Below are 23,011 nucleotides of genomic sequence, written 5' to 3' on the forward strand. Positions count from 1 at the left end.
TACTAGGTAAATTTGATGTAGATATTGTAAGTGAATGATTGTAAGGTAGTAATATTGTTATTGTAGGCCAAACCATCCTGCTTCACCCTCTGCAAATTTGTCATACTTGTTAGTAGATAAGTGCTACTATTTTAGGTCGATGAAGCATCTGACCTGAAATTGAAACAGGGATACAATAAAAGTTTATTTACAAGTTATAAGACGAAACTTAGTATAAATTACTGGTAGGGTTGGCATACTAATTTGATGAAATGAATTATGCAGTGCTATTATTTTTCTCTTTTAAAGAGTCTCATATTGGCTGAATTACAAATTGCTAATCTCGGAAGAATACCTTTAATTCCCATTTCATACTTAAATCATTTTTAGTAGAATTTAAAGAATAAACCAACAATATGAAAGTACATAAGATATTATGTCAAAATGATTCTACTGCAGTTACTGCAGTACCTACATTTTAGTAAGTTTGTTTCACTGATGCAGTCTCAGTTTCACTGCAATAAACAGTAATAAAGCTTGCTAAATAATTGTGTAAACAGGCTAATAAACAGTGATTACTGCAGTAATTGCTGTAGAATAATAATTTTGTAATGGTGTAAAGTGAACAATTTTTTTTTGTAATTATGTATGCAAGTTTATTTGCATAAGTTGTGAACCAATCAAGGAAGTGAGGAAATGGATGTGGTGATGTTGAAGTGGATGTTGTGAACATGTTGAGATCCACAGGGAACTTCATACTGTTTGTGTTTAATTAATTAATTACTAATTACTTTTACTCTTTAAAAAAAAAGATGTTCTGGTGGTAATCATCATACACACGGTTTATTGAGATGACTGCCTCATAAATATGTACAGTGGAACTAAAATAACATGTTATTGTAGTTAATAAATGCAGTTACTGCAGTAAAAACAAATTTTTGACATAAACACCTTTGTGAAATAACAGTTGAATGGTTTGGTGGTAAGATTCAGGGGTGTGGGTTCAAATCGTGTATCCTGACTATCTCTTACAGTTTTTTTTTGTTTTATGTTGATTCTATTCTAGTCTATTTAGTTCGTGCCTACTGTAGTAGAAGCATTTGAGGAGAGAGCATAACTCGAAAAGTAGTAAAAATCTTGAGCAACCCTCCAACACAGTGATATCGCTGTTAGCCGCGCCCTAACTTTAATTTATACTAATACTATAAACTATTATACAAGTTATAATAGAATACAGTTACAGAATAATTTACGTATATTTTTGTTTTATATTTAAGAATATAATTATTTTATACGGAAACATTAATTTATACTACTTATTAAAAAATATGGTCTAGTGGACTGCTGGTGGATTTAAGTATCATTGTGTCAAGTTCAAACAGCTCCTTGGATGTTTTTGTCGTTTTACAGAGCATACCAGTAACTATTGTTCATTAATATTTAAACACTGACGTCGATGATAATACAGAAAAGAATGATAACAATATTTTTACATAAATTATCATTTTTGTTGTGTTACTATTTTTATCAAGTTGGCTGTATTGTATTAGTTGAGGTACTTGATTATTTTCATAAGAATTTGCAGGTACTAATTGAAATAATAAAGTAGAAATATGAAATGTAAATTATATATTTATAGTACCATGAACGTTTACACACTAAATGTGTATAGTTTCTCTTGGTGTTAGTAGTACCTAGTTTCGACCATTACCATAGACCTATAGCTACTCTATAGTGTTCCACTACATAAAGAGGTCCCATCTACCTTAAACTGTCCCATCTACCTTAAGAGTTCCCCTCTACCTTAAGAGTTCCCCTTTACCTTAAGAGTTCCCCTCTACCTTTAGAGTTCCCCTCTACCTTAAACTGTCCCCTCTACCTTAAGAGTTCCCCTCTACCTTAAGAGTTCCCCTCTACCTTTAGAGTTCCCCTCTACCTTTAGAGTTCCCCTCTACCTTAAGAGTTCCCCTCTACCTTAAACTGTCCCCTCTACCTTAAACTGTCCCCTCTACCTTAAGAGTTCCCCTCTACCTTAAGCTGTCCCCTCTACCTTAAGAGTTCCCCTCTACCTTAAGAGTTCCCCTCTACCTTAAGAGTTCCCCTCTACCTTAAGAGTTCCCCTCTACCTTTAGAGTTCCCCTCTACTTTAAACTCTCCCCTTTACCTTAAGAAGTTCCCTTTTCCTTTAAGAGGTCCCCTACTATAATGGACCTTACTTTTAAGAGATCTCTAAACCTACACACTTAATTGTTGTCGCCCACACTTAAGTAGAATGCTACGTCCCTGATTGTCTAATAACACAGCAGTAAGTAACAAAGTGTCAAGTCCCTGATTGTCTAATAACACAGCAGCAAGTAGCAAAGTGTCAAACAGCCATTTTATATCAACCAGAAGTTGTTGAACCTCTTGCTACTAAAACATAAGTCATCGCACATTTTGGATTGTAGCCAGTTGCGTGGAAAAAACAGTTCATAATTAAAAATGATAATCAAGGGATTATTAATAATGTTGTATACATTTCCGATTTTCGTAATCAATCAAAAAGTTTTACAACGGTGATTAGATAAATACTTTCTTGTCTCTATTTTTACAAGATAAGATACGAATTAAATACTTATTCAGTACTGTATTTACATAATATAATTTTAAATTAAGATATGTAATTACTTATTTCTATATATACTATAAAAATATTAGCTTTTATAACCAACTACCTAAGTCAACTCTCCCAATACCGGACACCTTCGGGCTGACTTAATATGTCTGGTTTTCTGGAAAGTCTGGTATTCAGAATGTGTTTTTTAATGGTGACAATTAATTTGGGACCTTTTGGACTTCAAGAAAAGTCTGGTTTTGGGAGAGTTTCTGGTTTTCAGAAAGTATTCGGAGAGTTGACTGTATTACTATTATCCATTAATTGTACCTAACTTTCAATTTTTGTTTTATATTTTAAAGAAAACCCAAACGGAGTATACTCGAAATCCAACTGAAAAGTTACAGAAAGATTTATCCGGCGCTGCAACCCGAGTGAAAGTACTTGAGCACCAACTCGCTAAACTAACAGGAATATCCTCCGTTCAGGTTCTTGGGTCAAAGGTGAGAGATTTACAAATATACTGGCTGTTAATGTTATCAATTATGTCAAGCATTAGCCTTTCCTGTGTGTAGTCACTAGAGATGAATGTGTTTTTAATGTGAAATAATGTTATAGAAAGATCAGATAGATAGAACATTAAATGTTTTAAAAATCATACTCTACATTACAGTAAAAAGTCTGCCTCTGCCTGTTTATAAATTATCATTCATTAAAAATTCTAAAATAATTTTACATTCATAATATTTTTCCGATAGATTTTGTTAATGCATGTATTATAAAAAATAGTATATTCTATAAAATTATCATAACAAATTTCTATTGGTAGAGCGCAGAATTGTACGAAAATAATTTGAATTGTGTTTTGTAACCTCATTCATTAAACATTATAAAATAATTTTTACCTTTGTATTATATTTCCGATAGATTTTGTTAACGCATGTATTTAGAAAAAATAGTATATTCTATAAAATTATCACAGAAAATTCCTGACTTTAAGTATTGGTAAAGCGCAAAATTGTACGAAAATAAATTAAATTCTGTTCTGTAATTTACTGCAGCAGAAAAGCATCACAAGTTGCGTCTTGTCATGTGACGCTTTCCACTATTTTATGCGGCCATTTTCTTTCATGGACAGAAAAATTACCTTCATTACATAATACTAACTAACGAAGCTGTTCATTAATTAATAATATTAATAAATTAGTATTCCATACGTTGCATGACACTAAGGTATAGAGTAACTTTTTGTACCCCAGGATCTACAATATCAAGGCTTCATGTTTTACGTAACGCCCCCAACATCACCGGTGTTACGAGAGGTAATGTAGAGCACATTGCTACCTTGCTCATCTCAACTACTAATCTAAATATTATTTGGCATATTGTTTTGCATATTATTTTGCATATTTAAAAAAAAAACTTGTTGCAAAATATTTGATTTGACATTTTTTGTTTTAATAATTTTTTTCTTTCATTACCAAGCATATTGTTAAGTTCAAGACATTTTAATCATAGTTGATACTAACAATTTATGTTGATCTAATTTGCATATATTACATAGCACCGTATAATCTACATGTTAAAGAGATGTCTGGCCATTAACAGTGTCAACACTGTTATAACTAATTTTAACCTTGTTAACAGCTAACTAAACATGCGTTAATCCTGTGTTTAGGAAACATTTCATCTTTATTATTTATAGCCCTCTAGAGTAAATCATCCTAGATAGCTCTACAAACCAACACACCAGCTGATAAATGTTTATGAATTTAAAAAGTATTAATTACAAATGGGAAGCTTTTGGTTTGTGACACCGACGACGACCTAAATAGGTCAGGTCAATTGATGTGTCGTCACCTTCAAACATTAAAGGTGTGTCGAGGTGGGGAACAGGGAAACACGACATCCCAATATTCATGCATGTGCATATTGAGTTAACATGACGCACTTTAGTTGTCGGTCGTCTTAAGTCAAAAGCTCCAAAATGCTGAGATTGTAATTAAGCTAAGAAGTCTGTGATTGGCTCTGTCCTTTGAAAAAAGGCTGGGTTCAACTCTAATGAAGCTGGTTAGGGATGTTGAAAGAGCCTGAAAATTATTGGGGGAGGGGAGAAGGGGTGTGTTGAGTGGAAGAAAAAGTTATTTGTGCACTTTTAATTTATTGCAAAATTTGATTTATGTTCATGTAATTTATAAAATAAATTGCTTGTTTGCTGCACCTCAAAATAATATTTCTTTTACATTTAAATGTTATTTATTATAACAAAAATAGATGAGTCGCTTAGCAATGTATATGAATAAGTTATATAAGATGTATTAATTGAAAGATGATTTATGTAGATGATGAATTAAAATTTGGAAATGAAATATATAAAATCAAGTAAACAGTAGCACTGTTATTAATAATGCCCTGTATCTATGTCACAATAGAATTTCAGCCATTTAGTCTAACAATCATTTTGCGTATATCCATGTGTTTCCCAACGTGTTTAAAATGACTTTTCAACTCAATAGTTGTGTAGACTACAAGCACATCATGAAATCGAAAATTGTTCAATGTCAGATCTTTACATACTATAATAATACAGGCATTCTAACTAATGTATAAACAGTTTAATTAACATACTTTTGCTTATATTTTCGCTTCTAGCCCAACGCCAATTTCAGCAATCCAGACAGCCCAGCAAGCGATGTAGATTACCAACGCTCCCCTGAGGTAAGACCTTTAAAATATGAGAGGAAGTGATCATTTATACAGTGTGTGTGTTACCCCTTAGAATTCAATAATATTTTTACTGACTTTAAACTTTAAAAGTTGCACGAACTGAGAGAAAAATTGTAGTTCCTATGATAAGAGCATTTCATTACAAAAAATGACAAAACCAGTAGAGCATGACCAACACTTGCACATGCTCACAAACCTCACTTGAGTATTGCAGTAACTTACATATCGAATTTTACAAATATGTGTGCTGAGTTTTGAGTATTAAAGCCACATGTCATGAATACATTTGCATATAATTTGTAGGGTCACACCAAGTAGCCTACTATTAGCTAAACATTATCACTTAATAAACCTTAGACAGCTTTTGAGTGGAGAAGGCAGACTGCGGGACATTAAAAAACGAAGGCCTATTAACTAAGAAGTCAACATAACACCATATTAGTTTAATAATGAAAGAAATTAATGTTTTGGTAAAAAAAACTTCTTTTGTATGTTCGTTTTATTCATGTCTTTTTAACTTTTATTTTCCTATTTCTTTTTAAAAATGTCTGTCTTACCTTAAAAAACGTTTTCAGGACGTGATACGAGAACGCAGAGAAAAGAATAGATTGACTTGGGTAAGGAGTATATGTAGTGTAGCCAGACGGTCATTTTCCCCAAACAACCACCCCATCCAAGGCCCCCTCCCCTACCTCACAGCACTAATGCATCCAGTCCAAGGCCCCTCTCACAGCACTAATGCATCTGGTTTTACTATAACAATCCACCGTTTTTTGTTATTTAACGAATCATTTTTTGAATTTATGTTTCAAGCACATTTTATGTTTTGTTAAATTTATTTTCTTGACCACCTTAATTTATTCACAAGTTTCTTAACCACCTTAATTTATTCACAAGTTTCTGAACCACCTTAATTTATTCACAAGTTTCTGAACCACCTTAATTTATTCACAAGTTTCTTTACCACCTTAATTTATTCACAAGTTTCTTTACCACCTTAATTTATTCACAAGTTTCTTAACCACCTTAGTTTATTCACAAGTTTCTTAACCACCTTAATTTATTCACAAGTTTCTTTACCACCTTAGTTTATTCACAAGTTTCTTTATCACCTTAATTTATTCACAAGTTTCTTTACCACCTTAGTTTATTCACAAGTTTCTTAACCACCTTAATTTATTCACAAGTTTCTTAACCACCTTAATTTATTCACAAGTTTCTTAACCACCTTAGTTTATTCACAAGTTTCTTTACCACCTTAATTTATTCACAAGTTTCTTTACCACCTTAGTTTATTCACAAGTTTCTTAACCACCTTATTTCATATCATTTACATCTTGTATGTTTTAACAACTCGTTCACCATTTTTTCATTCATTATTTTATACCTTTTGTTGTATTATTTACACATTGCACATGAATGCATGAAGTTTTGTTTTTGTTTTCAATGTTATGTTATTGCACTTTGACCTCGGATAAAAAAAATAAAAATGTATAAAGTAAAGATTTATTTTCCAAATCCAATTAAAAGTTCAATGAATTTTATTAATGAATTCCTGTTGCATTCTGTTATTTTCTTTTGATCATTTCCATTACAATCTGCCCTCCAAAAAAAATACGTTAAATTTTAATAACATTAAATTTGTTAAATTTGTGTCTGGCTCCCTCTATACTTCCTTAGATTATAGTAGTATAGTTGACATTGTAACTACCTTATTTCTGTTTAGTTATTATTATTTTATGTCATTTTTATATAGTTGTTTTTTATTTGTTATGGTTTTTGTGATGTTATGTAGTGTAAATGTTATTGTTTTTACAATTTATTTGTTCCTCCAGACATCTAATACATTACTAACATTTTATTGAATTATTGGTATTCGTATCAAATTGTGTTTTTCATATTTGTGTTATAATTTTATGATAATGTGTTTTTTTGTTATTTATCATTTTTTATCATATTTTCCAGACTAAAGGTTTATTGTGAAGTTTATTACTGTCTTTTCTGAACACTAACTTTACTATTAATTCACAGACAGCTACTAATAATTTATTGTTGTGGTTTGGCTAATAACAGTAAAAAAAAATGTGTTAAAGGAAAGCTAATTTAATTTTTTTTAAAGAAAAAAAATATATAATTGCTGTATAAAGATCAATGTATTTATTTGTTATTGTTCTCTTGTAAGAAGCAAGTGACACATTTGAAAAATTAAATTATGTGAAATTCGAATCTGCTCATACAAATTAGATTAGGAAGTTCACTGCTTGTGGATTCTAAAGAACAACTTCATTGTCATTCTTAAACGTTTTTAATAAACACATAAAACAGGTCAAATTCACAGGTGCCAAGGTGAACTCACTATTTAGCATTCACAATAACAGACAATATGCATTGTTATACACCCTGTTTTCAATTCTATCCTCTAGTTGAGGAGGTAGTCAGCCATTTTATAGTGTTGTTATCTGCTGTTTGTGTTTATTACACACGGCAACAAGGACACTGGTGAAGTTTATAATATGTACATAGGCCCTGTTCACACTGATGGATGCTTAATTCCATAGATGTGATTGTGAACATATCACCGGTCCATATATGGACATATCTGGAGTTAGTGTGAACATGAGTCAAGTAATTTACAGGGATACTTTCTTATATTTGTTTTAGTTGAGTCAAGCTGGTTCGCATCCACGGCAAAGGTCAAGCCCAGAGACGTTCTTCCAACATCAGGATCCGAAGAAAAGGCCGAGTGTGAAACGGAATAATTCAGATGCTTGCAACATGAATAACCATAGGAGGCCTAGATTGAGCAATTTTGACAGTATGTCCCAGAAGAATAGGGTTGAAAATTCACAGGTAAGTAAAGAGTATTGTAAGGGATGTAGACAGTAGGCTACAAAAAGGGGATAGGTGTGTCCTACCGGGAGAGTATCAGTAAGGTTAAGGGATAAAGGAGGTAGCCTGGATAGGTTCTATCCTGGTGGAGATAGACTGGATGAGATCTACAGAAAGGGATAGGTGTGTCCTACCGGAAGAGTATCAGTAAGGTTAAGGGATAAAGGAGGTAGCCTGGATAGGTTCTATCCTGGTGGAGATAGACTGGATGAGACCTACAGAAAGGGGATAGGTGTGTCCTACCAGAAGAGTATCAGTAAAGTTAAGGAATAAAGGAGATAGCCTGGATAGGTTCTATCCTGGTGGAGATAGACTGGATTAGATCTACAGAAAGGGATAGGTGTGTCCTACCGGGAGAGTATCAGTAAGGTTAAGGGATAAAGGAGGTAGCCTGGATAGGTTCTATCCTGGTGGAGATAGGCTGGATGAGACCTACAAAAAGGGGATAGGTGTGTCCTACCGGGAGAGTATCAGAAAGGTTAAGGGATAAAGGAGGTAGCCTGGATAGGTTCTATCCTGGTGGAGATAGGCTGGATGAGACCTACAAAAAGGGGATAGGTGTGTCCTACCGGGAGAGTATCAGTAAGGTTAAGGGATAAAGGAGGTAGCCTGGATAGGTTCTATCCTGGTGGAGATAGGCTGGATGAGATCTACAGAAAGGGGATAGGTGTGTCCTACCGGGAGAGTATCAGTAAGGTTAAGGGATAAAGGAGGTAGCCTGGATAGGTTCTATCCTGGTGGAGATAGACTGGATGAGACCTACAGAAAGGGGATAGGTGTGTCCTACCAGAAGAGTATCAGTAAAGTTAAGGAATAAAGGAGATAGCCTGGATAGGTTCTATGCAGAGGAAGAAGGCTTGGCCTGGCTAGAGGTTATGTACAGTAGAAAGAGGATAAGTGTGTGCTATCATCAGAGTTCCAAAGAGGATGGAGGTAGCCCAGATGTATGGTAGAAAGGAGAAAGGCTGGATATTTTTGTTTTGTTTTCTTAGACCATTTTTGTGAGGCAATTTCTTCTGTAAAATCTTGCCAGCACAACTTGCTCTGAGAGAACACTGACTGTAAATTGATATACAGTAGAACCTGCTCTGAGGGAACACAGACTGTAAATTGATGTAGAATCTCTTCATTCATTTTAAGTATTGCAATCCATTTTCATTTATTAGACAAGTTAGCTATTAATATGACTCAGAAAATTCAAGATTACCAAACAATGATAATCAAAGCATCGGCTGTAAGATTGAACGCAATCAACATACAGCTTATTACTTCATACACTTGCATGCTTGTTTAAAGTGCGTGAAAACCTCCAGGCTACTCTCTGAATAATAACTCACAGTTTGATAATAATTTGGTATAATCTCTAATAATCTAGTATTCTGTTCTCATCGTCGTATCTCTTATGTCCGTATATTGTAATTTGTAAATTTCACTCCTTGTGTCAAAAATCACAGAAAAGATAATTAAATGTTAGAAATAAAGCTTTGGAAACTTTTGTAAGAATGTAGCATTGAATAGACTAAGATTTGTGTTAAATTGTAAGCAGTTACTCATCAGGATTTAGATTTATTTTTCACTTTTTTGCTGATGTAACTGCTTGTGAATTAAATAACCCATATAAGGACATATACCTAAATCTGTATCATACCATGGAGTTGACCTCTTTTGACCATACTCTTCCTAAAACGGTCCCTATGAATACCAGAAACTCTCCCAAATTTAATTTCTTTGAAAGTACCAAACTCTCTCAAAACTTAACGCCCTGATAATCACAAACTTAAGTTTTCTTTTGGTTTTAAGTAAGTCTGTTAAAGCCATTTTTAATAATTGTTGTTAAACAATGGTGTGTCCTTCTTTAGAATAGATAAAGGCTGAATAAAAATTAGTACTGAGTTTAGGATGTATAGATTATAATGCACCATACAGATATAGTATAATCTGAATGAATAGCCTTATTTTAACTGTTTTCCAATAAGTGATTACGAATACCTTTCTCAAATTGTTAATAGTTAAAGAACCGTGACGATGTGTTTTACTGTGTAATAAGTGCTTATACTGTAGTAGCCTCTCAATAACTGGTCCTTTACGGCATGTTGTACTGTGGTAGATATGCAAGCCTCTGAGGGTTTACTACATGTTGTACTGTGCTAGATATTCTAGCCTCTGAATGGCTTATATTACATGTTGTACTGTGGTAGATATGCTAGCCTCTGCGTGGTTTACTACATGTTGTACTGTGCTAGATATTCTAGCCTCTTTAAATGGCAGTTAATACGTTGTAACTAAGGAGATTAGCTTAAGGTGTGGACTATTTCATACTGGTCTCCTGTAAGTGCTTTACTAAGAAATAAGCATACTTGCTCCGACTGTGGCTTAGACTGGAAGGAAATCGCTGACCAGTACGACTTGTGGCTTAGACTCGAGGAACTTTCACTTGAGACGTAGATATACATGTGGCAAAAATAACTATTGTAAACATAAGGTGTATATATATAGAAATTGATAAAGTGTGTATGTTTACATAGGAAGTGTGTATTTTGAATGGTTTCCTTAAGCTTAAAGTGGTTGGTAGCTAAGTAGACATACTAAGATAGGAAGTAGGTGCAGCAGTTGGTGCTGATTTCTTTCTCACAGCTGTAAAAAGATAATATATAAGGAATATCATAACTAAAAAGGTAAATATTAAATTAATGTTATACATACGATTATTTGTTCAAAATATAAAGTAAATCAAAACGTTGCCACGTACCATTGTACAAATCCAGTTTTGATTTTATATTTGAAAACGTTTTATACAAATTATAAATAGCCGCAGAAAAAATTCTAAACCACTAATAGTGATATACTGTACTGAAAATTAATTAATTTAGAAACAATAAAGAAACCGTAAAGAGTTATTGAATCCAAGCCATAGCATAGTCACCACCAATATCATCTATGATAAGTACAATAAGCTAAGAATTTAATATACCATTAAAACAACTCTTTTACCATGGTAACCAGCAACAGCCAATGCAACAATATTTTTATCATTAATCTAATGAGATATATGTTGACAACGTATAATACAGAATGTGATGACATTTTGTTATGAATATAACTTAATTATTTGTGTTTATATTATTGTATATTTATTTAATTTTATTTTAGTTCTGTTTATTATATTTATTATCTATCTCTATCTAGAAGTTAATTACAGTATTATATTTTCCTTGGTTCTATTTTTATATATTCAATAATCACAAAAATTAATTTTCAAACAAACTACACACTGAGGAGAAAAAAATCTTACAAATATGAGGTAGGAGTGACAGTAATTTTTATTAACAGCTGAAATGTATAAAAAATAGATATTTTCTGGGTGGATCCCCACTTTAATTTATTATTTCATAATTTGTTTCTATTATCTGTATTTGTTTTGTTTTATTCATTAATTCCAGTGCACAGACACACTTTGAACTTAGTTATTAAATTGTCATATCCAACCATTAAAAATGGTTATTAAGATATTTATATATAGTTAAAGCGTACGAGACTAAGTAGGTAATTCCCAAAGCCTTTAAACTCCCTCCCGAGACTCATTCCAATCTACCGCACGATTATCGCAGACTATAAACGCAATCGTCTGTACGTATCAAATCTTAAGGTGTATCATTTTGTTGCTGTTTATACAGAGAGCGTCTTATTATCAATATACCACATGTGTGTGTGTATATATACTTCATAGCCAATGATTGATTGAAGATTCAGAATGTTGTAATTTGTAATGTGATGGATGAATTTAACTTGGATCTTGTAAAAATGCTGCTTTAATATTGTATAATTTAAAACTGAGTTTGGAGATTATTTGAAACAGTGACATTGATAGCAAGAGAGCTGTTAAGGTAATACTCTTGTACTGCTGTACGTTTCTTTGCTAATCTTATCGCAGTGTTTCAATGATTTGAATAATATTGCCTTATGACGTCTTGACGTTATGTTGTAAATTACATTAAAGCTGCATTCACACTGAGCCAAATTGGCTTGATAAGGAATGTGAACTGTAGACTGGAGATTTTGGCTGTGTGTGAAGTTAATTTAACAATTTGTCTGAATATTATCAAATGTATTGACACAAGATGAAAGTCTCCCAATTAAAGACCAAAAGGCCATGGATCTTAGCGTCCTAGGTCTCTACTCAGAAGCAGCTAGGTTGGTATGTTATAGGGGAACATATTGGGGTGTTTTAGAGTGTGTTAATTGATAGAAAACTGCATTGTAATAGAAGTTAATGTTTGCTATAGATAATAATATAATATTACATTACAAATTGGTTTTTTTTTCTAGTTAGTATAATAATAATATATTTCCTTAAGTAGTGTGTAGGAAGTGAAACCACGCCTTATTATTATTTTAAATCCATTAGTAGGTTCTGGTTTTGTTATAATACTGTGTACTTTCTTTTTCATATCTTTAAAGATATATATTGTTTTTCCATTTTTTTTTTTAATATGCCATTTTAAAGTCACTTTGACAAATAATTGGACTAAAAAAAAATGTATTTACCTGAAAAAACTGTAATTTAAAGCAAAAAATAGTTCAATTGGCTACCAGCCAATGGATTTTTGGTTGAATTTAACTGTTTATTTTGTCATTTTATAACTGAAAACATTATTTTTTTCATTTTTTTCCCTGGAAGGGATTAACTTTATTAAAACTACACAATAACCTATTCAAAGTCAGATTTAATTAATCTTCATTTTTCATGTTTTTCGGGGACAATACATTTTTAATAGAATGAGTTATATTTAGTCTTTTCCATCTGCGAATGGAAAGTATTATTTAATTTATTGAACGGAATCTTAATTACTAAGCAAAGCAAACACCACTTGCTAGAATTCTATCTTAATTATGTTAGGAACGTACTCATTTTCAAGTTATTTCAATGGTAACTGAAGCACACAAACCTGTCAAGCGTATTGTTTTACATTTCATCCTGTACTCTCACAGTAAGAGTGGGCTTATTGATTTGGTTCCTGCTCAGGGAAGCAGAACGTATCGTTCATTTGATCACAATATTAAAAGACTACATAGTGTAAAAGGATCTTATATAAAAAGGATTTTTAAGAGCGTAAAGAATCATTTTACATATAATATTATGTGTGGAATTAATCTAGACTCTTGCCATTTTTGTTAATGCCGTCGTCTATTCCATGCAATAAATGAAATGAAGAAAATAGTGTGTGAATCAATGAGTTTATTTAAATATTATTTCATTAATTTTAATCGTACAAAATTATTTTGTCTTTTTTAGTCTACTGATTTAATACAGTACAGCGTTTCACCAGACAGTGATAGCGCCGCCGACAGTTCACCAAACACAACCCCGCCAAGGCAACGTCGCCGCTTTGTAGATTATGGTGAAGACGGAGAGGTAATCTTTTCTCGCACATGTTATTCTACTGCAGTTACTGCAGTAACTACATTTTGTTTATGTCATTATTTAGCTAGCTTTTTGTAGGTAATCATAAACTGGTTTATTGCAGTGACTCCTTCATAAACTTGTACATAGAAACAAAACAAAATTGTGCGATATTGTAGTAAATAATGTTTTACTTCAGTAACTGCAGTAGACTAATTCTGACATGATCCCTAACACGTATTCAGGTGAAGCTATTCAAAGTACAGAAAGATTGATAGATTTAGTCTAATTAACGATCGATACCTGTACAGTCTTGCTCCTAAAGTTTATCTTTAATTAAAAGAGAAAGCTGTGTTTACAAACATAAACGCATACCAATGCATTACGAGATGTTTTCAATTACTTTGCGACAGACGATCGTCAATAACCTGTCAACGACAATCATTTTGTAATCATTTGCTTGTACTCGTTAAAAACAAAGTGTTGCAATTGAATATCACGATTGATGAGGCATTTGTAAATAATTTTGTTCATGGAAAATACATACATTGTTTATATTTCACTTATACACATCTATTGCTGTTAACCGATTCTCGGTGTTGTATCTAAATTTGGCGAGTGTCATAAAAAAAATTCAGTCTTTCTGTATTCACGTGTGACCCCTGTATCAATGACCATTAACCTAACCTTATACGATACAGGCATCACATGTGATCCACACGACATACGGTATTATGGAATTTGCCAATATACTGTACAAATATGTGATATGTGTAGATATTGAGAATCTGGTTTAAATTTGATTTACAGCTACAGACATTTTTGTCATTTGATTCTTTTTATTAATTTTCGATTATCGATAAAACAGTTTGATTTAAAAACGGTATTTTAAAAATGTTATTATAGACGTGTAAGCTTGGTACGAGTCCGTTATCTCACACGACAAGCATGGAACCATTTTATTCAACGATTTCTAACGATGACAATCGCAATCAGCAGATTATGTGTATGGAAGACGAAGACTTCCAGTCCGACGGCGAAAACGTGAGTACAGTTTTTTTTAAACGATAAACCATAGGTGATTAGTTTTAGACAGTAAATGTGTGAGGCAAATAAACAAATATTAACAGTGATGTAGCCACTAGAAATAAAGTGGTGGAACAATCTCTGTTCAAGCCACTGGGTTGTCAAAGGCCTCTGTGAAAAAGTGGTCAGGTTGAAACATCACCAACCGTACTGGTGGCTACGGCCCTGATTAAAAATTAATTTTTTTTACCTTTGAAATATTTGGGATTACTATGAATTCTGGTTATCTATCCGGTTTTGAGAGAATGAACTACCTGATCCAATCAATTCAATTTTGTCCTTCTTGGTATTATCTATTTTTAGCAAGTTTTAATATAATTAAAAAATAACCGGTTTTTAGTAATTGTAGTCGAGCTGTAGTTTGGTAGTAGCTTGCCTTCCAATACCAAGGTCCGGGGTTCAAGCCTGACCTTGTAGTGCCAAGGTTGTAACTCACTCTTTTAACTCCACTCCCTAAGCCTCAAATGATTAAATAGTTTATCCATCCTGTAATTGGCGAGTTACTCACTGTTGGATGCGTATGAAAAAATCAAAGAAAAATATAATATGTTAATTTACTGCAGTATTATAGTTCTCACTTTTGTCTTTACTTTAGAGTCCATCAATTTGTAGTACTAACAGTAATATTAGTGTTCTTAACTCTGTAAGTCCTCAGTTATTTGTTTGTGTGATGTCATCAACGCCATGCTCTTCTCATTACAATCATTTTAGAATATCACTATTTGTAGATACATCTCATATATCTTACAAACATTCTATCATTTTAAATAAAGCTTAAAGTAAAAATGTTAGAACATATACCCTGTTTGAAGGTTTGCATGGCGAAATAAAATGTTGATTTAAAGTTTGCGGTACACCACGTATATTATTATTAGTTCTGAAAAGAACTGTTGAGTTTCTCAACGTTTCGATCAATATGCTTTAATCGTCCTCAGGAGTGAGAATGTTTATTTTTTCATTGAAATAAATATGTTAATTATGTACAGTTCTTAATTTGTTCTTTACTTTAGAGGCCATCAATTAGTAGCACTAACAGTAATATTAGTAGTCAGAGCTCTGTAAGTTTTTAGGAGTTTTGTTTGTGTGATTACATCAGTTATACCATGCTATCATTCAGTTTTTTTAGAATACTGTAGTATATATATCACATACATCTAACATATATTCAGTCATTTTAAATGTAAAACTGTTCAAATATATACACATGTCAACATTAATGTGAAGCATGCAAGTCATAGTAAGCCACAAGTGTCTAAAGACAGAATGTTTTAACCCTAATTTAGTGTTTATCTTTAGATTGCAGAACGGTTTGAATATAACTAAAAACCATGCCTCATAACATACGTCCTAAAAAACATTTTTTAATGGCTAATTATTATAGCGAACACAATTTTGAATTTGTTAAATTTTACTCAAATTAGCTTAATTTTGTGTATATTTTGGATGCAATAGGGTCGACAGTAAATAGGTTTTGTTTAGGACCAAACTAAGGTAATTGGAAGAATGGCTTTAGTTGAGTGACTGTGCCCTAGCTACATATCTACATAATAAAGAAATATAATAACAAACTTCCTACTATAAACAGTACATTTCAATTGTGAACAAGAATTTAACCACAGTAATATTTGCTACTGCTACTACTATCAACTGTCTATTTCAAGTGTGTGTCATTTATCATCTCCATCACTATTGTCTCCCATTCATGTTTGTTAAAATACAACGTAATTTAATTGATTTATTTCATTTTTTCCATTCCTAATAGCATCATTACAACAATGTAAGTCTTTAATGGTGTATACAAGTTGTAATGTTGTTTTTATAATATATGCTTTACTCATGTCAACAATGTTACACCCAACGGATGATATTTGTAAATGTATACAGTCTGTTTGTTTAGTTAGTTAGTTAGTTTGTTTAGATAAAAGTTGTTGTTGGTGTGTTTATTTTGATTTTGAGCAAGTTTGTGTTATTCTGTATTGTACTAGAAGGATATATAGTAGAGGTATCTGTTATTGTTAATTTGTAAATATTTTGTACAATACTGTTAGTAAAATTATTGTCCTTGAGAGATGTTTTAAGGCTTGGTATAAATCCTGGTATTAATATTCACCTTCCTGTGAAAGATTTTGTTTGTAATTATTCAAAACCTATGAGGGTGGGATAAATAACTAGCGGAAGGAGGGGGTGGGGTTAAATGGGAGAAGAGGGCTTTGTATAGAGGTTACGATGAGTTAGAAAATGGATTGATTATGGAATTGGTGAAGAGGTGCTGTATACATGAGGGAGGTGAGGATGAAGAGGGCTTTAAGTTTGGTATAGGGGTCCCGATGTATGCATGTTAGTGTCTACATTGTGTTACTGTATCTTTCCTATTATTTCTATGTAAGGATTTTTATTAGATTAATAAAGGACTTATGGCTAAGAAACAATAAGTCATTATCCATAATACAGATAGCCTTCACCCTGTGTACTTCAACACTACTATTATAATAATAACTCGATTATAACTCATACCATTTCTATGCATTCAGACAAATATTATTTACCACGTTCAACTACAGATTATAGACAAACTTGTTTATAATATTTCAAATGCATTTTTCCCTATATATATCTACTTTTCAGACATAGAACAAGTGAATTTTTCACACAAATTTGTTTATTTTTGATTTTATATATCCCAGTGTGCTGTGTTATAAATTTCATTTGATTTCATTCATCATTAGTATATATTTCCCGGCAATTTGAATTATCTGACCTGCTTTAATCCAATATTTGATTTTAATGTAGTAGGCTTTGATGTTTCATATTATATAGGTTGTTTATTCTTCACATTTTCAGAGTTGTCTGCAGGGGGTGTATCCACTAGAAGTGCGCACTCCCCTCTTTTGACAGCCTATAAACATTATGTCAGGTGCTCCCCCTGTTCCTGGTCTGTGTAGTACTTTAGTTAATACTTAAGCATTCACAATGACAAAGGTACAGCATCATCAGGAGTTCTATTTCTAATTTCAGTTTTTATTTGTTATTTTAGCTTGACGAACACGGACCATTCAATGATTTAGAGTCTTTAGTGAAGCGACCGGCACACATGGCAGTGTTTCTGCATTACCTCATATCAAATAGTGACCCGTCCAGCCTGGTAAGTGGTTAGATGATCAGTTTATTCATCTTGACTAATTTTCGTTACTTAAAAAGCATTTGTCAAGTTCAACCCCCTCATTTGGGACACCTCTATTAAGGGGACATATCTGTTCAGGTGACACTTTCTCATGTAAGGAACCAAGATATATGTTTTTTCACTACACAACCCTTATTTAATGGACACCATGACACCACCATTAAAGGGACACCTTGTTGGGTCTTAAAGTTGTCCCCTTAATACAAGGTCTACTGTATACTAGGTCTATATGTACAGTATGTCTGTTTGTTTACACTACAATGCCCGCAGTTTTAAAGTTATGGTCCTTGCCTTGATTTTCAGGAAATGATGATTAAAATCTTGGATTATCTTTTTTTTTGATATGGGCCAATTTAATAGCAAGCCCGCTGTCCCTATCTGCATTTTGCCAAGTATTTATCTTTAAAATTAACAGTGTTTTCATTATTCCTAAAATCTAATAGAGATCAAACTACTGTGTTTATCTATTCTAAAGTAAATGTTAAAGAGAGTTGTTGAACCATAATGATTTATGAGGGATTGCTTTAGTCACCAATAGGGACATTGATATAATTGACCAATAGGACACTGATGTAATTGACCAATAAGGACATCAACTTAAAGGCCAGGTGCGGGCAAAAAATGTCTATTGATCATACATTCCAATAATTATCGATCTATAGTTTCCCCTATGTTTCATAATTTTTGGGATTTTATTTGTGTTACACGAGCTTGTTGAAAATAAGCACTTTCTTATCAGTGGGGGGATAGTTCAAATTACACAGTAAAATCTCTATTCTTTTGTACACAAATTTTATAAATAGAGAGGCATTTTAAAAAGCTATGAAAACTAAACGTTGTGGTAAAAAATGTTATCAGATGACTAAATATAGGTAATATAACTTGAATTTTACATTTCTGGTATTTTTATTCAACTTCAGATTTTTATTTTCATGTTATAGCAAAAATTATCCACCGTATATCCACCATCTTTTTTCACCTTCTAGGGAGTCACCAGACATGTTATTACATTAGGTTAACTACCTAACTACTGAAAAAAAGTCTTCTTGGTTTTTATGGCAGAATTTTGCCAAATTTTGTATTTGACCATATTAAGGAAAATTCATGTTTTTTTGTCTTGATTTCTGTTACAAATATTTGATTTATGTACAATTAACCAGATATTATATTTAAAATTCATGCCTGTACCTGAGCTTTAAATGACCAATAAAGACATCAATTTAATTTACCAATTTGATTCACTAATGCAACTGACCAATTAAATCAAATGACCAATCAAATGGTCACTTGTTTATATGAAATGAGTGAGGGCTCACTTTGTCTCGATGCCCTGTGTTCATTAATTCTAAATGTTTCTTTTTCCAGTTTTTTTACTTAGTAACCGACAGTTACGGGACGGGATCATTGAAGGAATTGAGGAAATGGTGTTATGAAATCTTTTCAACTTTCCTGGCGCCAACAGGGGTATTTTATTTTTATTATTATACAAATAGACAAATATTTGGACAATCATCTACAAATTAATTTACGCATGTTTTTTTTAATAAAAGCCCTGTTGTACACTGAGTAACACGTTAGGCTTGTTTTAGCTTGCAATGGTTTTTTCTTAATATTCTTACCCATCACGACTGCAGCTATGTTTATCAATTTTTGTTGTTTTTTTCCTCCAGCCATTAAGAATCCAAGTAGAAGAAAATGTCGTACAAAAAATAGGTCAGTATGTTTCAGAGCCAAGAACTTTTTTATGAGTTTGTTAACATAGGAATCATCTCAAAATGATTCTACTGCAATAATGTGTGATTTTAATTAATGTAGAAGTTTATGAGGCAGTCAGTCCTCTAAAAAGTGTCCTCCAAAAATAACTTAAATAATAACTAAATAATTTGATAAATATGTATCAAAATGTAGTTTCACATGGTCTCTTATTGTTTATGAAAACTGATCGTTAAAAGCCTACAAAAATGAATTTTTTTATCATTAATATTTATGTTGCTATGTGTCAAGGAAATGTTGTTAAAGTTTTGACATTAAAACTTATTGAAAAGTCATTGATCTTCTCTTTTTACCCCATTGTTATTGTTGACTTTGATAATAATGTTTTACAATTCTAGAAAGCATATTAACATCAAGTATGGATAACGAGCAAGCAATGAAGAAAGTGTTTGTCGTGGCGCGAGACGTAGCCATCACTGAGATCCGCGATCTTCTAGGTGACTTCCGGAATAAACGATTTCTTGGTCTTGGTTCCATCTACGGTGATCAGATGTTGAGGGATGGTGATATGGATAGAAGCACTGAACTCAAGGTAGTTGAGCAGACCCTAATGCCACATCTGGAACGATTATCAAGGTGAGTAGTAATCATTTAACTTGTACACTGAACTCAAGGTAGTTGAGCAGACCCTAATGCCACATCTGGAATGATTATCAAGGTGAGTAATCATATAACTTGTACAGATTTGGGATGGCATAATTTGTTTGGTTTTCCGGAAAGTCTAGTTTTTGGGTATACGTTTTTAGTGGTAAAAACAAATTTGGGACCTTGTGGACCTCAAGGAAAATCTGGTTTCACAGAGTTTCCGTTCAAATAGAGACTGTATTGTAAAGTACATCGAGGCTGTAAACATATTGTCTAGCATTTAGTTTTTGTTCTTGAAAAAAGAGATATATATTGATAAAGCAAAAGGCAACTTACTAAAAAATGACAATACTGTGGGTTTCGGTGGCTCGATCTAAATGGAGATACAATCAAAAACCTAAAACAAAACTAAAAAAGTAAAACAGCCAGAATGAAATTGCAGAGCTTTCGTCTAACACTAATCCTTCTTCGTACAATAATAAATACTTTTATTTGATAGAAACCAAGCAGAGAAAGAGGACAAAAATGTTGCAATGGCAGCAGCTATCACGACCTTTATGAAGCAAGTTGGCGTGAAAGAGAACAGCATGCTTGATCGTGTTCAAAGTTTTGCTGCGAAAGATCGAAGTAAACTGAAGATAGGAAAAAAAGCAAAGGCAAAAGTGAGTAGCAGCATTTGTAGAACTGAGAATTTAAAATAATAAGATTTTATAAGGTTTAGTGCACATATACACCAAGTATCTAAGGTGTCTGTGAAAAACCAATCTAATCCATAAACCTAAAAAATTACCAAATCTAGAAAAAATGTGCTTGCCTTCCAATCCCAAGATCCAGGGTTGAGTCCTGACCAAGTGCCAAGGTTAAAACTCTTTCAACTCCACTCCCTAAACCTCAAATGAGACTCAGTTTATAAGCAAGATCAATTATTGAATAGTTATAGTTATCCATCCTGTAATTGGCGAGTTACTCTCTGTTGGATGCTTATGAAATAAAAATTTAAAAAATTCACTTCACCAGCAATTTAAGGTGTTTGGTTTTGTTTTCAGGTTTCAATAAAAGGACATCATTTTGTAGAATTTCACTGTACAGGCCCTGTACTGTGTTATCATTGTAATGGGTTATTATGGGGTGTAGGATACCAAGGCTTACAGTGTCAAAGTAAGTACTAAGTCTACACTAGTAAACTTTAGTTAGCAGACTCGTATTATGGGGTGTAGGATACCAAGGCTTATAGTGTCAAAGTAAGTACTAAGTCTACACTAGTAAACTCTATATGCAGAATACGAGTGCGGCAAGAAATGTTTACCAGTGGTGTACACCAGTTGACAAACTTCTGCAAACTGCAGAAAACTAGTCTGCAGAAGTTTTGTGAACTCTTTGAGTCAAGTTACAGTGAACACAGTGACTGCTAGTTTTAATGAACTTACCCAAACAGTGACAAATTCAGAGTTTACAAACAAAATTCCTTTTGATTGATTTGATTGGGTAATTGTGGATCACATGGTGTGCAATAGTACGCACTATTGAACGGTCGTTTAATACTTTTTTAAACAATCTGAAACACTTAACTCAATCTGTATATTACAAAGAAATACTTTACTTTTTTACTTTACTTTATTGCCAACAAAAACAGCATAAACATAAACAATCATCATTGACAAAAGGTGATAACATTTAGTTAAAAACTTAACCCATTCTATTAGTTTTTGAGAACTGCACTCACTAGTAATCGTCAATCTTGAGCAATAAATGAATTCTTGTGTTTTCAGATTGTGATATGACACTACATAAAACATCGCCATGCATTGACAAGCTGGATAAAGGCTGCAACAAAAAGGAAAAAAGACAATCATCGATTATGAACATATTTATTAAAGACAAAAACACAACGTTAAACAACAGCTCAGGTGAGTATTATTATAGTTATGAGCTACAGTGCGTTGGCCTGTTTGGCTTGGAATAAAGTACAGTCAACTCTCCCATTATTGGACTATCTGAAAACTGGAAATTCTCCCAAAATCAGAGATCCAAAAGGTCCCAAATTCTTTTTACCATTAAAAACACATTCTGAATACCAGACTTTCTGGAAAACCAGACATATTAGGTCAGTCCAAGTTGTCCACTATTGGGAGAGTTGACTGTATAAGGAATAGTGTACAGTTAGAAAGTTGTAGTTTTGGGAGAATTTTCAGAGAACCTAAATTTCATTAAACCTCAAACGTTGTTGTCATATTCGTAATCCATTAAAAAAGCAGGCCAACATTATTCTACTGCAATTACTACAATTTCTCTTGTAAACCTTTTTTCTGCATACACACACAGTTTATTGTAGTGACTGCCTCATAAACTAAATTCAAGCAAACTAAAATCATGTTATTGCCATACAAAATGTAGTTACCGCAGTAAAATAATTTTGACACGATCCACAATAATGTTCTTATCATTACCATTTAATTTATTTCTTTTCTGTTAATTTTTTAAAGTTTTCTATCCAGGAGGCGATAGGAACCTTCTAAGCCCTGATGACGTAGAAGGAAAGCCTCCTGTCCTCTCACCCACAAACACAAACCAACCAAAGATTCTACCTATGATTAATAGGGCAGAAGATGCTGATGTTATGGGTAGGTTAAAAGTTAATTAAATAATTAATTGCTGTTTTTTTGGTATCATTCTTTTCATATATTATGCTTGCTTGAATATCTTCGTCTGTCCCGAGTTTCGCTTTATTCTTTCCCTTCTTTTTATATTATATTAATAATATACCATATAGTATCTTTTTTGCCCCAACTGTTTGTTA

At 32.7% G+C, this 23,011-nt stretch overlaps 1 protein-coding gene across 10 annotated transcripts in view; it reads left to right on the plus strand.

The window, feature by feature from the left end:
* Nucleotides 1-23,011, plus strand: part of LOC144850354 (rho guanine nucleotide exchange factor 12-like) — a 79,893-nt gene that overhangs the window by 24,399 nt on the left and 32,483 nt on the right. For 7 of the 10 annotated variants that reach the window (XR_013614079.1, XR_013614078.1, XM_078707619.1 and 4 more), the window contains 15 exons: nucleotides 2,935-3,075; nucleotides 3,832-3,894; nucleotides 5,225-5,290; nucleotides 5,875-5,916; nucleotides 7,961-8,149; nucleotides 13,482-13,601; nucleotides 14,496-14,633; nucleotides 17,710-17,817; nucleotides 19,222-19,320; nucleotides 19,527-19,569; nucleotides 19,968-20,205; nucleotides 20,714-20,876; nucleotides 21,261-21,372; nucleotides 21,984-22,121; nucleotides 22,698-22,835. Coding sequence is in view for 8 of the 10 variants with exons in the window: in XM_078707619.1 (XP_078563745.1) it covers nucleotides 2,935-3,075; nucleotides 3,832-3,894; nucleotides 5,225-5,290; nucleotides 5,875-5,916; nucleotides 7,961-8,149; nucleotides 13,482-13,601; nucleotides 14,496-14,633; nucleotides 17,710-17,817; nucleotides 19,222-19,320; nucleotides 19,527-19,569; nucleotides 19,968-20,205; nucleotides 20,714-20,876; nucleotides 21,261-21,372; nucleotides 21,984-22,121; nucleotides 22,698-22,835 (1,798 nt within the window). In the remaining 2 variants the exon portion in view is untranslated. The remainder of the gene's footprint in view (nucleotides 1-2,934; nucleotides 3,076-3,831; nucleotides 3,895-5,224; nucleotides 5,291-5,874; nucleotides 5,917-7,960; nucleotides 8,150-13,481; nucleotides 13,602-14,495; nucleotides 14,634-17,709; nucleotides 17,818-19,221; nucleotides 19,321-19,526; nucleotides 19,570-19,967; nucleotides 20,206-20,713; nucleotides 20,877-21,260; nucleotides 21,373-21,983; nucleotides 22,122-22,697; nucleotides 22,836-23,011) is intronic. The other 3 variants (XM_078707625.1, XM_078707621.1, XM_078707622.1) reach the window with 3 other exon arrangements.

The sequence above is a fragment of the Antedon bifida genome, chromosome 8 (assembly GCF_963402885.1).
Source record: "Antedon bifida chromosome 8, ecAntBifi1.1, whole genome shotgun sequence".
Lineage (NCBI taxonomy): Eukaryota > Metazoa > Echinodermata > Crinoidea > Comatulida > Antedonidae > Antedon > Antedon bifida.